Here is a 13,251-nt window from a genome sequence, read left to right on the forward strand (position 1 = left end):
CGTTGTCCTCCCCGGAGCAGGTGGCTGTGCTGAGCATAGCTGGACCCTCGGGCACGGATGTGGCCGGACCTCAGAGGTCTCCGCTGGGACACTCCGGCTGCACTGCTGCCTTCCTGCGCTTGCAGCGTAGACCGCAATAGAGCTCCTCATTTTGGTGCCTTGGGAAGCTTCGTGTCATCCACTGCTGAAGTCTAGAGACCCTTTGCAATAGGACTGTAAACACTGGAGGCTGCAAGTGGGAGACGAACAGTGGAAAAAACCCTTGTCAGACCCAGTTCACTCTCCACTGCCGTGTGACGCAGGATACTGGGCAGGTGGACCCAGGGCAGTGCTTATGCTCTCAGCTTTCATGGACAAGAGCTCACTTCATCTAGTGTTATAGGGTCTTTTCATAACTATAGGATATTATTTGGTGTCTGTTGTTCATGCAGCATTTTATTTTTATAGTTTTTTTAGGTAAGGCCAAGAGTCAGTGTTAGGGGAATTGTATCTTCTCATTAGCTTGTTTTCCCCACAGCGCAATGTCCCTGTTGTTTGCTCGCTCCAACTCCATAGTTGCAGTGAAGAAGGATAAAAGACACATGGCGGAAGTAAACGCTTCTCCGCTCAAACACTTCGTTACTGCCAAGAAGAAGATCAATGGCATTTTTGAACAGCTGGCTGCATATATCCAGGAAAGTGCTACTTTCCTGGAAGGTAAGCTGTGTAACTTGCTAACACGTGGACAGGAGCACTTTGTTTACTTCAATACCAAAACAGAAAACTTCTCCTATATAAAGGGGTTGGTTTGTTTATTTTTTAATTGCCTTGAATCCCTTGGTTTCTGTCTGTTTAGGCAGCTTGTTGCTGGCAAGTTGTAAAGGTCACACATGCCAACCTTTTGGCATTAATAGCTTAAGGACTGGACAGCAGTGCATGTAAGGAACTTGGAGGGGTTTGAAATGTCAGTTGTGTGCTATTGGAGGGAGTCTGGAGAGTAAGGATCTTTTGAGCTCTGAAACTAAGGCACTGGCCGCTGGCAAGTGCCCAGGCTTCAGGACGCAAAACAAAACGTGCTTGTGTATGTGACCTTTAAACCAGTCTTGGACTCGGTTTCAGTCGCTAAGATCCAAATAAACACCTGGTTAGTTACATTCCAGGGGCATGGATTAGATTCCCTAAATTTCTCAGTTGGTTTGACCATGTGCCACTGATGAATTACTTCTGAACTTCAAAGGGGCATGTTACTGTGGTTTCAGAAACTCACAAGAATGTGGAGCTTGACCCTGTCACCACAGAAGAGCAGGTAGTGGAAGTCAAAGGTTACCTGTCAAAAGTCAGTGGCATCAGTGAGGTGTTGGCCCGACGACACATGAAAGTGGCTTTTTTTGGCAGGTGAGTTGGATACACTTGATTTATTCCTGCCCCTTACTTGACCTAATAACCTTTGCCTTTGGGATCATGGCAAGTGAAAAATATTCTGTGAAAATATCTAGTGGTGAATAGCCTTGGTATTCCTGTTTGTCCCCCTGCTGAGTTTGAAAGACATTTTTTAAATAAGAAAATAACAGGCTGCCTTTTGACAGTGCTTTGCCAACCAGTTGCCTGTGAGGACTAAAGTGGTAATAGTTTATGGAGCTAGTTGGGATAGGGGATTTGAGTAACTATCTTGTTTAGAGCACAGCAGCATCTGGGAAACCCCACTGATTCATCCTTTATCTACCCCCAGGACAAGCAATGGCAAAAGCACGGTGATAAATGCCATGTTGTGGGACAAAGTCCTTCCCTCGGGGATTGGACACACCACAAACTGTTTCCTCCGTGTGGAAGGGACAGATGGCCATGATGCTTTCCTGCTTACTGAAGGCTCAGAGGAGAAGAGGAGTGTCAAAGTAGGTGCCTAATTAGTACAAAATAAAAAAAAAAATGGACTCTTACCTGATCTGTGTGAACCCCAAGGAGGGATAACAACTGCTGAAGCCAAAAGATAGTGTTGACCCAGGAACAAATGAATATAAGACTGTCCGTCAAAAAATCTAGGCTGGAAACCAAAAAGAAGTTTTGAATCATCAGATCTGTGAGCTGCTGGAGCTGGAATAAACTAAGTAGTTTTAAAACAGAGTTTGCTCAGGTTATGCTGTTATCTGGTAGGAGAAGACTGGCCTTGATGGCCTAGGACTTTCCATCTAACTCTGTGTTCCTTGTGGAAAGGAATCCTTGTCTGATACGGAAAATTCCAGTTGTGCAGGAAAGGGGCAATTCTTTTACAGGACTGTTCAGAAGTGCGCATCTGTTAACACAGGTACCAGGCAGATTTATGTTCCTTCACCCAAAGAGGGAAATGTCCCAAAGGTGGGTCTTTGACTTAGTGTTGTCCATGAACAGTTCAGGGCAGAGAGCTAAGTATTTTCATTGTTATTGGAAAATTTGTAACACTGCTATCTTTCTTCCCCTCCCCCCAAACTCCACCCGACTCTTGGACAGACAGTAAACCAGCTGGCTCATGCGTTGCATCAAAATGAACTTCTGAATGCTGGTAGCCTTGTCAGTGTAATGTGGCCAAACTCCAAGTGTCCTCTCTTAAAAGATGACCTGGTGCTGATGGACAGGTGAGATTCCTTTTTACAGTTGGAGCTTGTTTGGAAAAGTGATAGGAGTCTGAATAGACATGCACAGAGAGCAACATTCAGCTATTATTTGTTTTCAATGCTCAGCCTAAGTAACCCCTAGGCATGGTGTAGCCCAAGTATTAGACAGTGGTTGTACTGAACAGCTCTAACCAGCTTCCCTAATACAATTCAGTAGACTTTCCCCAAAGAAGGAATATCTTTGAAGTTTCGGAGCTACAGTGACATTCAATTTCTCCTCTCTGTAGCCCAGGCATTGATGTGACCACAGAGCTTGACAGCTGGATAGACAAGTTCTGCCTGGATGCTGATGTGTTTGTGCTGGTAGCAAACTCGGAGTCCACGCTAATGCAAACGGTAACTCCACGTCTGCTTGTTACTGCTCCTTGGCTTTAGGAAGATGCTCAGGCTTTTGACATGCAAGTCTCCCTTTGTCTAGGAGAAGCAGTTCTTCCACAAGGTGAATGAGCGTTTGTCTCGGCCCAATATTTTCATCCTGAATAACCGCTGGGATGCATCGGCCTCTGAGCCAGAGTACATGGAAGAGGTCAGTGCTAGGTTTACGTGAGTATTCCTCACTCATGGAGTGGATGCTCTCTACAAAAATGGAGGGTGGAGTGGCACCAGGAGATGATTCTCTTATAGTTTAGTTACCATAATGTGGAGGCATTTGAGGGCAAAGGGGTTGAAGTAAAAACAGGTTACTGGTTAGAACAAAGCTCTGGGGGGACAGCTCCTGAGTTCTCATTGATGCCATTTTTTTTGTTGCTTGGAGCAATTGATTTTATGCCTTGGTTGACGCATCTGTGAAACGGCTAGAATATTCACCTGCCTCACAGGGGTCTGGTGGGGCTTAATATGTGAAAAGTGCTTTCAGAGCCTGGAAAAAGTACTATAGAACAGCAAAGCGGAATACCTTTTTTCCATTTTTTTACTTGTATCACTTGCTGAGGCCTGCAGGGGGTGTGTGGTTGTCTCGGCCACTGAAGGCAATGGCACAGACTGTCAAGCGGACTGAACAGTTTGCCCTGGATTTCTGCTTCAGGTGCGTCGGCAGCACATGGAGCGCTGCAGCAGCTTCCTGGTGGATGAGCTGGGCGTGGTGGATCGAGCTCAGGCTGGGGACCGCATCTTCTTTGTGTCTGCAAAGGAAGTGCTGAACGCTAGGATCCAGAAAGCCCAGGGGATGCCAGAAGGAGGTGTGGAGAACTACCAGCTCTTCCATTGCTCTCGTGTGGAAAAGTAGCGATTGTCTCGCTTCAGATAATATGTTGGTGATTCAACTTGGAGCTGGGGTGGGTGGTGAGTGAGCCACGGGCAGGGGATAGAGGCCAGAAGTGAACAGGAAGGTGACGTAGTAGCTGATCTGGAGGCCTGTTTCTTCAAAGCCTTTGCCTTCTGGAAGCTTGCCGTGCTGACATTGCTGTCCCGCAGGTGGAGCACTGGCAGAGGGGTTCCAAGTTAGAATGTTCGAGTTTCAGAACTTCGAGAGACGATTTGAGGTGAGCATCATTATCACACCGCCCTCCTGTCCTACTCTTTAGAGTCCTGCTTCTGGAAAGGGGAGATGGGTCTTGTAAATTTTTAGCTGTAGCTGTGTCTTTGACAGTCGGTGGCATGATAAAGCAGGCCTCTGTCAATGCCTTTCTGCTTGCTGCTGGCTTCCTGATGGCTGTCTCCATTTGCACAGGAATGCATCTCACAGTCTGCAGTGAAAACCAAGTTTGAGCAGCATACAGTGAGAGCCAAGCAGATTGCAGAGGATGTCCGTCTCATCATGGACTCGGTACATGTTGCAGCCCAAGAGCAAAGGTTAGTGGCTGCACTCTTGGTGCAAACGAAACTGAATTTTGCACTGACTGGTTTAAGGAGCGAGTCGGGGGCAGCATGAGGGCATTTGCATTTAAAATCTCTGTACCTTAAGCAAAAGTTTCAGGGGCAGGAGGGGGACATATACCAGTAACCCTGCATCTAATGGACTGCACAGATGGGAAGAAATCACCTATTTGTCCCACACACTACTTGTGTGTCGTGTGTTTTAGCTACTGTCGTTCCCTGTCCCAGGAAGAAAATGTTTGTCCTCTTAGCCTATCAGAGATGAACTAAACCTGACACCACCTTCCCTCAGGGTTTATTGCCTGGAAATGCGTGAGGATCGGCAGGAGCGCTTGGGCTTCATTGAAAAACAGCTGGAGTTGCTCACCCAGGACTATAAGCTGAAAATAAAACAGATCACAGAAGAAGTGGAGAGACAGGTGAGGAAGAGTATGCTAGGCCAGGGCAGCACCACTTGGGGTGGGAGGAGAGGTCCAAAGGGCAACTGAGAAGCAGAAGAGATGCTGAAACCATGCAGTTGGAGCACACAACAGGTTGGACAAGCACTGAAGCCACGTGGCTGTGCCAGAGCAAATGTGGTGGAGCTTTGCTGCTGCTGCAGGATTAATCTGTTCATTGACACTTTTGAGGAAACTGTTACCAGACTTAAAATATTAGACTTTAGGTAGTGGCACTGAATTCATAAATGCTTGAACAAGAATAGTCCTTTTTTTAAAGAGTGCATTTATTGAGCACAGCAATTTGCAATTTCAAGTGTGCATCAAAGTATATCAGAAGAAAACTCTGCCTAAGCTAAGACACTGTCCAATAAGACAGTGACAGCACACACCAGTTAAGCTAACTTCAAATGCAGCATAATAAGCCAAAAAGACAACAAAGTCTTGCATAGGTCCAGGTATTCAGAAAGTCTTTCTGGAGGATCTGCAGGTCATCTTAGGTGATGAGGATATCTATCTCATAGGCCTCATCTTTGTCTGGCTTTTTATAAGGCTCTGCACCCCCTTCTCTCCCTTAGGACCCTCACATATCTCACGATTCATGCATTCAGCATCTCTGTCTCTTGCCTCTTCTTGGGTATTCCAGTCTCTCATCCCTTACAGGTTTTACTCTGAAATGCAAATATAGTCCCCTGCCTTCTTCCCCTCAACTGGTATCCTAACAGCTGTCTCAAGCTGTCAGGAGTCTTCTCGACTCGTGCACTGTGCAATCTGTGTGACTTTTTTTTAGGTGTCCAATGCAATGGCTGAAGAGATCCGGCGGCTCTCTGTGTTAGTAGATGAATACCAGATGGACTTCCACCCATCCTCAGTTGTCCTCAAAGTTTACAAGAATGTGAGTGATGTTTGTGTCCACCCTATTGGACCAGTTGCCTAAACTGTCATTTCCTGCTCTAATGATTCAGTAATCACACCAGCTGTCCAAGATATTAAACATCCTATTAAACAGCCCGGTAGACTCTATTCTTCAGAGCACTGAAATTGCACTTTGTCTCTTGCACTTTGTCAGCTTCAGTAAAAAATGGCATCCAGAAAAGGACTTTCCAGACTGATGTCATTTTAGTAATGCATAGTGTTGAATCACAGCATGTTACATTAAGTCACTAATGGTTGCTGTTTGTGGTTGTACTTTTCATCACATAGATTAAACGGATCCAGTCTTTTCCCCAAAACACAGACCATATAAGCTCCCTGTGCTGGGGGAAAAATGTTCTTTATTTCAGTGAGTCATATGAGGACACTCCAAGAACTACAGTTGTCTGGGTTTGTTTCCATGTAATAAACTCTGTCTACTTCAGGAACTGCATCGACACATTGAGGAAGGCCTGGGCCGTAACATGTCAGATCGTTGCTCTAATGTCATCACTGCCTCCCTGCAAACCATGCAGCAAGAAATGATAGGTCAGTACAGTATTCAGACCCCCAGAGGTCCATAGACCATTATAGGGAGTAATGCGGGGTGAGGGGGAGAAGTTGCCAGAATGATATCTTCTAAAATGTAAAAGTAGAAGATTGAATGACTGCTCTCTGGGGCTTCTCACCTTTTGTGCCATCTTTGGTCTTGGGACATTTTCAAGCCCTACTTGTGATCAGAGGGGATGTTCTAAGTGATTCTGAGAGAGAATCACTTAGAACATCCCTCAGCCAGAGAAGGCTGAGGGGGGACCTGGTGACCATCTATAAACTCACTAGGGGGAACCAGAAGGGTTTGGGGGAGACGCTGTTTCCCCTAGCCCCCGCTGGCATAACAAGGAGTAATGGGCACAAGCTGATGGAGAGGAGGTACAGATTGGACATCCGAAAAAACTACTTCACAGTTAGGGCGGCTAGGAGCTGGAACCAACTTCCAAGGGAGGTGGTGCTGGCCCCTACCCTGGGGATCTTTAAGAAGAGGCTGGATACCTACCTGGCTGGACTCATTTGAGTCCCGTTTTTGTTTTTAGGGTTTTTTTTGTTGTTCTCCCCCCCTGGCGGGGGGTCGGGCTAGAAGATCTATTAGGTCCCTTCCGACCCTAAAACTATGAAACTATGAAAGAGAGAGAGAGAGAGAATGAGGAGGCAATGACCAACATGAGCACAGGATTGAGAGTCCAACTGGTTCCATTCTAACCATCCTAATGAGTGCATCCTTCCCTCCCAACCCCCCCCCCCCCACTTTCTCTTTTTCTATCCTTACAGATGGATTAAAACCACTTCTCCCAGTCTCTCTGCGAGGCCAGGTAGACCTGTTGGTCCCTCGCCAGTGCTTCACACTCAGCTATGACCTGAACTGCGACAAACTTTGTGCCGACTTCCAGGAGGACATTGAGTTCCACTTCTCTCTTGGCTGGACTATGCTTGTGAATAGGTTTTTGGGACCAAAAAATAGTCGTCGGGCCTTGATGGGCTATAATGACCAGGTAAGACTCTTTCTGAACATTCGGTGGGTCAGTAGTGGATAGTGCATTTGCTGAAGATAACAGTGGCTGTCAGTGCTTTGAAATAACTGGCTTCAGCTTGCATTCTCCCTCTTATCTGCAGCATTTTTTTCCTCTTCCTTTCTAATTAGGTTCAGCGTCCTATACCTTTAACCCCAGCGAATCCCAGTCTGCCTCCCCTACCTCAGGGCTCTATGACCCAGGAAGAGCTCATGGTGTCTATGGTGACTGGATTGGCATCACTCACCTCCAGAACTTCCATGGGGATCCTCGTGATTGGTGGAGTGGTGGGTTGAAAAGCCATGGTGTTCACTGGTGGTTGCACTGTTGCAAGTATTTGGACTATAGGCTTCAGGCAGTATCTGCTGGGGTGTTTCCTGTCTATTGTGGATCTCAGAGCAAATCATTGTCTCCCCTTGATGTTCCTTAGGATGGAGTCATTTTCTTGAAATTTAGGATTAGATTCAGGATCTTTCAGATATCACTGAAGTATCCTTGTCCCTGGAGAACAAGAGGTTGGAGATGGAGAAACTAAGAGGTTAAAGCTGACCCTTTTACCAGCTTGATCTTTCCTTGATATCTGTGTGCATTTATGGGTGGAGGGAGTCTCAACTTTAGACAGGTTGGGTTGATTTTTTTTCTTTCTCAGAGGGGTTGGGTCCTAGCACCACCAGCTGACTTGGAGGTGTATGTGCTTAGTAAGGCTGTGTGAAGCTTTGGGTGTTGATTTCAATTTGGAGGAGATTTGGCCCGATTCGGTGGCCAAATCTCCAAATCCAAATTGAATTGGGGGACCAATTAAAAGGTCTGAATCAATTCAAAGCTCTCTTGATCTTTTCCAAAGATTCCAGCTTTGATTCGGGTAGTCCTCGGTGGCCGGACTCCAAGCTGGTAAATAGGGGCAGGGGACGGGGCACTGGGAAAGGGGACCATGGAGGGACCCCCACCCTGACCTTGCCCGCTTCCCCAGTCCCTCCATGGCTGCCCCACTCACCCCAGCTCCCAGTACTTTAAAAAAAGAAAAGAAAAAAAAGAAGCCCCGTTGCTCAACAGGTACTACCGGGCGGGGGAGAGATCCCTGCTGCCCCCCATGCCACATGGGGGGCTCTCCACAAGCTCCCTGGCCCCGCCATGGGTGCCCCATCTGAGCCAGCTCCAGCCCTTTAAGAAAAAAACCCCAAGAAAAGCCCCAGGACTCTCCACTCCTGCAGCAGCCTTGGAGCTTGGGAGGCTTGTGCAGAGCCCCCCACATGGCGGGAGGCAGCAGGGATTGCCTCCTGCTGGCAGGAGCGGTGAGTGCGGGGCTTTTTTGGGTTTTTTTGTTTGTTTGTTTGTTTTCTCCCTTAAAGGGCCGGAGCTGGCCTGGGTAGGGCACCTGTGGGGGAACGAGGAGGGGTCAGGGGGCTCGTGCAAAGCACCCCACACAGCATTGGGCAGCAGGGATCTCCCCCACCGGTAGCACCTGGTGAAGGGGCTTTTTTTTCCCCCAAAGAGCTGGAAGCTGGGGCAGCCATTGTTGGGCCGGGAGAGTGGGCAGGGGATGGGCCTGGCTGATTCGGAGATTCAGCAGAATCGATTCAGGACAGTGATTTGAATCACCAAATCAAATCACTGTCCCCACCCCCCCAAATCAGCCGAATCCGAAGGGAATACTAGCTGCTTTGCACAGGCCTAAATTTGCTTAGTGCTTTTGAAAAGAAACTCAAGATGTCTCAAGTTGGGCGCTGACAGTTGGGGACCACTTTTTGAAAAATAAGACATTAGGTTGATCTTAGATGGTGTACCCTACCTAGATCCCTGCCCCAGGCCTATTCCACTGTCTTGCACTGCTTGGAGACAGAATATCTCTTCAGAAGTGGTCTTCCCTTCAGAAACAGGGACACTGCAAACAGGAGAGAGATCTCTTTCACTTATAGATGTTTTCCAAATGCCTTGCAAATGTTAGTCTGCACAGCACCCATGACATGCCAGTTGATTGTTAGGTTGGGTTGTTCTCTTTGTATAGAATGGGCAGTAGTAGCAGAGAGGGATGACTTCCTCAGGCAAAGAGCAAGTGAGGGTTACTACTTGGCTGTTTCTGTCTTGGCAGCATGTGCTTAAAACATGCATTTGCTGCTTTCTATTCTGTTGGGAGACATTTCCCTCCTTCCTAGCCAATGACTCATGCCCATTTTCTTCTGTGCTGAGCGCAGGTCTGGAAAGCCGTGGGCTGGAGACTGATTGCACTCTCTTTTGGCCTTTACGGGCTCCTTTATGTGTATGAACGCCTCACCTGGACCACGAAAGCGAAGGAGAGAGCCTTCAAGCGCCAGTTTGTTGAGTATGCCAGCGAGAAACTGCAGCTCATTGTCAGCTACACAGGTTCCAACTGCAGCCACCAAGTCCAACAGTGAGTCTCTTCTAAATAAGAGCATTTTAATGGTAGTTTCCTTGAAATCTCCCACAGCCACAGAGGCACACCAGGTCCAATATACATGGCCCTAGCTTCAGGACTAAAAATGTAGACAGGAGCATGCATGAAAGCCCGAGTTCTCGTATCGGAGTGCTATTAAGTACTAGTCTTAATGCGTATGACTTTCCTTAAGGTCAGACTTCCAAGATTCTTGTTACAGCCCAAGAGGTGTAGTAGAAAGGTGCTCTCACTGCAGTCTTTCTGGCAAGCCTACAATCAAACTTATTGCACAGCATAAGAGGCTTCTGCTGGGAGTTTGGTGCTTAATCAGTCTTTCTTTTGTCCTCTCTCTCCCCTCCTCTGCCCATTTCCTAGGGAGCTTGCTGGGACATTTGCTCACTTGTGTCAGCAGGTTGATCTCACGCGGGAAAATCTTGAAGAGGAAATTGCTGCCATGAATAAGAAAATTGAGATCTTGGACTCCTTACAGAGCAAAGCAAAGCTGCTCAGGTGAGATCTCTTCTTCCTGCCAGCAAATCCACGTTGGCATGTCCTTTTCTAAAGGAGAAATGGTTCTGTATTATGCAGCGGGTTTCCCTGGACCATGCAAGCCAGAATGTGCCCTTGCACTCCAGCCCTGTAGACTCTTCCCACCATTGCTCAGATTGGCAGTAGCTCTAGTCATTGGCGCCTCTCAATAAAGAGCTGTGGCATGGATTCTTGTTTACAATAAAGACATTGCTACCTCCTAACTCAGCTGGGCTTTCACCAGCCTCTCCTACCTCAAGCAGCATCTAAGTAGAAAGGGCTTTTTCAGATTCAGAGAGGTGAATATTGACTAGCACACAAGCCTAACTGAGACTTCTTTTTCTTCCTTACAGGAATAAAGCAGGCTGGCTAGACAGCGAGCTCAACATGTTCACGCATCAGTACCTGCAGCAGAGCAGATAGTGTGGGAAGTTGAGACAACACCCTCTCTCTTCAACACTCTCTTAACTCCTGCAGAGAACATGGTGGGTGATGGAGTCCCTCAGAGGCACAAGCATGCGCCCATGCTGTGTCCTTTCACCAAGTGAACGATAGGATTCTGCTTCCATGTGTTGTGTCCAGCCTCTAAACACTACTTATTTATAAGTCTTATTTTTGCCTGCTGGGTAATGAGATGATTCCAGGAGGAATTTCTGCTTCATACATTGACAGGGGGCTTTTTTAATGAAGAGTAAAGTACAGGAGTTGCCATTTTTTTAAATCACCAAAGCTGGTGAAGTTCAAATTAATTCTAATGCATTTTACATCTTGATGAGTTTTTCTGATTAGCAGATACCATTGGAACATGATAATCTAGGTTCAAAGCCCCAAGTTCATGTATGAATGATAAACAGCTGTTCATCTAAACCCAGATCTCTCACCCCAGGCACATATAGATGCCTGTGCTATGGTCTTGCCTCACACCTATCCATGCTTTTCAATTGCTCTTTAGTGGCAATCCAGTTTACAAGAGAATCATGGTTCCTTTTCCTTCCATGGAAAAGTACGTGTGTTAGCAATGGAGAGAATGTTCAGGCCTGTGGACAGAAGACAGATCTCTTCTGACAGGCTGGAATTTGGATCTTGCTCAAGCAGATTTCTTCTTGTTGGGCTTTGGCTTCTTTCCCTTAAGTCCTTTTTAGCATAGAAAACTTTTTGACTTGCCTCATGTCACTGCATAGGCAGATAGTCTGCAAAGACATAGCTGACTGTTAGGGAGTTAGTGGAACTAATGTTGCATTTGGTAATTTTGGTGTCTTGCTGAGGTATAAGAATGTAGAGAGCAGCCAGTTGGCAGTATTTAAGTAGCTGTGTTGTGAAGTATGGATGTGGTTCTTTAAGAACACAGCTGTCTTTCTGGAAGCAGGCCTTTCAAATGCCGTACCACTACTTGGCCTTTAAGGCGGAGTGATGATTCCAAGCTGTAAAAGATTTTGTTTTGTAGAGAGCTTCCATGGGATGCTGCTTGTCTGTGCATTAATATGGTTCAGTGTTTTTATTTTTAAGGAAGGCAACAGAATGAAGATGTGCTGATCCAGGGCAGTTCGTGTGGAGTCTGAGAAGCCTGTACTTCTGGGACCCTTCATGCCCAGGCAGCCGGGGTCAGGGTGACCTTTTCTTTATTTGTAAGCAGACCAGATTGGCTTTTGAGTTTGGCTCTAAAGCAATTGTTAATTTTCAGTGTAATATGTTGCAATTAGCAGGGCCTGACCTTGTTCTAGCTGAAATGGACAGAAGTGTTTCTGCTGACTTCAGTAAGTGCCAGGAATAGGCTCCACCTATGTGTTTCAAAGCTTTCTGCCTGTTAGGCGAGATCCAGGTTGGCTGGTGGGATTTGGGTTTCCCCTGACGTCTCTAAATTGAGTCCCTATATTGCTCTTGACTGTTCTGGGTTGACTGTCCCGGTTTAGCATCAAACCCAGCAAAGAAACAGGGGGTAGGTATAAGCAGGTTCCAGCTGAATATAGAAAGACTGAAAGGAATTTGTCATATTAGTAACTTGACTTTGCTATGAAAGTTGTATCCAACTGGCTTTAGGATTTATTGCTGATTCAGACACACGTGGTAGTAGCCCATGCAGCTGCTACGTAGCTCCAAAAAGAAGGACAAGATGCTTCCTGATACCTGAAGGAAGATTTAATGGGAAAGCAGCTTTCAGCCCTTGTTTTAGGCTCCGCACTGGGATTTTCCAATGAATTAGCAGTGTGGGCAAATAGACTGTTGTTAAACCTGGGATATTACAAGACAGGGCAGCTTGGGTGGGAGGGGAGGAAAGGTTTCCACCAGGGCTGAGATGGCTTTAGGGTAAGAGAACCTCTTCTTTCTGGCCACCTGGTGTGACCACGGCCCTGACTGGAAGATCATTAGCATCAGATAACTAGTCTCTGTGCAGTGACCCCGTCTCTTTCCTAACGAGAACAGATAGTGGTAATCTGCCCCTGCAGTTGTACCCCACAGAGTTTAGAGGCCAAACTCTTCCTCTGCCAGTGCACTCTCAGGCCCTTATTGACACACGTTGGAGTGGCTGGAAAAACCCATTGCTCTGCTGCACCCGCTCTGCAAACAAACCCCCGCTTCCCGCTTTTGTGGCCTCCACCCTGAGTCAGGGCGGCAGCAGGGAAGTCGTGCTTCGGGCATGGTATGAGCCACAACTACCGCTGGTGAAACCGAGGAGCAGCGTGACGGGCGGGGGGGAGCTCCCACGAGGACGTGCAGGACGGCTCGTTGTTTCACAGCAGGCTGGGGCGTCTTCCCAGGCGTCCTGGAAAGCGCGTGGCTGCGGGGCAGCAGCAGAGACGCCCGAGGAAGAAACCGGCTTGAACCCGCGTGTCACCCCCGCCCTTGTGTCCCCCCCCCGCAGTGCCAGGTCCGGCTTCCCCGCTTCGTTCCTCCGTGAAACGCTCCCGGCCCGGGAGGCACGAGACTGTGGGGGGAGGCGGGACTCGGTCATGTGCGCGCTGCGGCCCGCGGGGCCG

The 13,251-nt window shown here is 47.6% G+C and overlaps 1 protein-coding gene across 3 annotated transcripts in view; it reads left to right on the top strand.

The window, feature by feature from the left end:
- Positions 1–10,953, top strand: part of MFN2 (mitofusin 2) — an 11,365-nt gene extending 412 nt beyond the window's left edge. For 2 of the 3 annotated variants that reach the window (XM_006016172.2, XM_006016173.2), the window contains exons 2-18: positions 518–696; positions 1,239–1,374; positions 1,709–1,871; positions 2,464–2,588; positions 2,855–2,963; positions 3,046–3,153; positions 3,652–3,805; positions 4,041–4,108; positions 4,297–4,418; positions 4,735–4,861; positions 5,670–5,774; positions 6,238–6,340; positions 7,118–7,338; positions 7,488–7,643; positions 9,549–9,745; positions 10,124–10,258; positions 10,630–10,953. In XM_006016172.2, coding sequence (XP_006016234.1) covers positions 522–696; positions 1,239–1,374; positions 1,709–1,871; positions 2,464–2,588; positions 2,855–2,963; positions 3,046–3,153; positions 3,652–3,805; positions 4,041–4,108; positions 4,297–4,418; positions 4,735–4,861; positions 5,670–5,774; positions 6,238–6,340; positions 7,118–7,338; positions 7,488–7,643; positions 9,549–9,745; positions 10,124–10,258; positions 10,630–10,699 — 2,274 coding nt within the window. In that variant the 5' untranslated portion in view covers positions 518–521 and the 3' untranslated portion in view covers positions 10,700–10,953. The remainder of the gene's footprint in view (positions 1–517; positions 697–1,238; positions 1,375–1,708; positions 1,872–2,463; positions 2,589–2,854; positions 2,964–3,045; positions 3,154–3,651; positions 3,806–4,040; positions 4,109–4,296; positions 4,419–4,734; positions 4,862–5,669; positions 5,775–6,237; positions 6,341–7,117; positions 7,339–7,487; positions 7,644–9,548; positions 9,746–10,123; positions 10,259–10,629) is intronic. The other variant, XM_006016174.2, reaches the window with a different exon arrangement.
- Positions 10,954–13,251: the final 2,298 nt, after the last annotated feature.

This window comes from Alligator sinensis, unplaced genomic scaffold (genome assembly GCF_000455745.1).
Source record: "Alligator sinensis unplaced genomic scaffold, ASM45574v1 scaffold366_1, whole genome shotgun sequence".
Lineage (NCBI taxonomy): Eukaryota > Metazoa > Chordata > Crocodylia > Alligatoridae > Alligator > Alligator sinensis.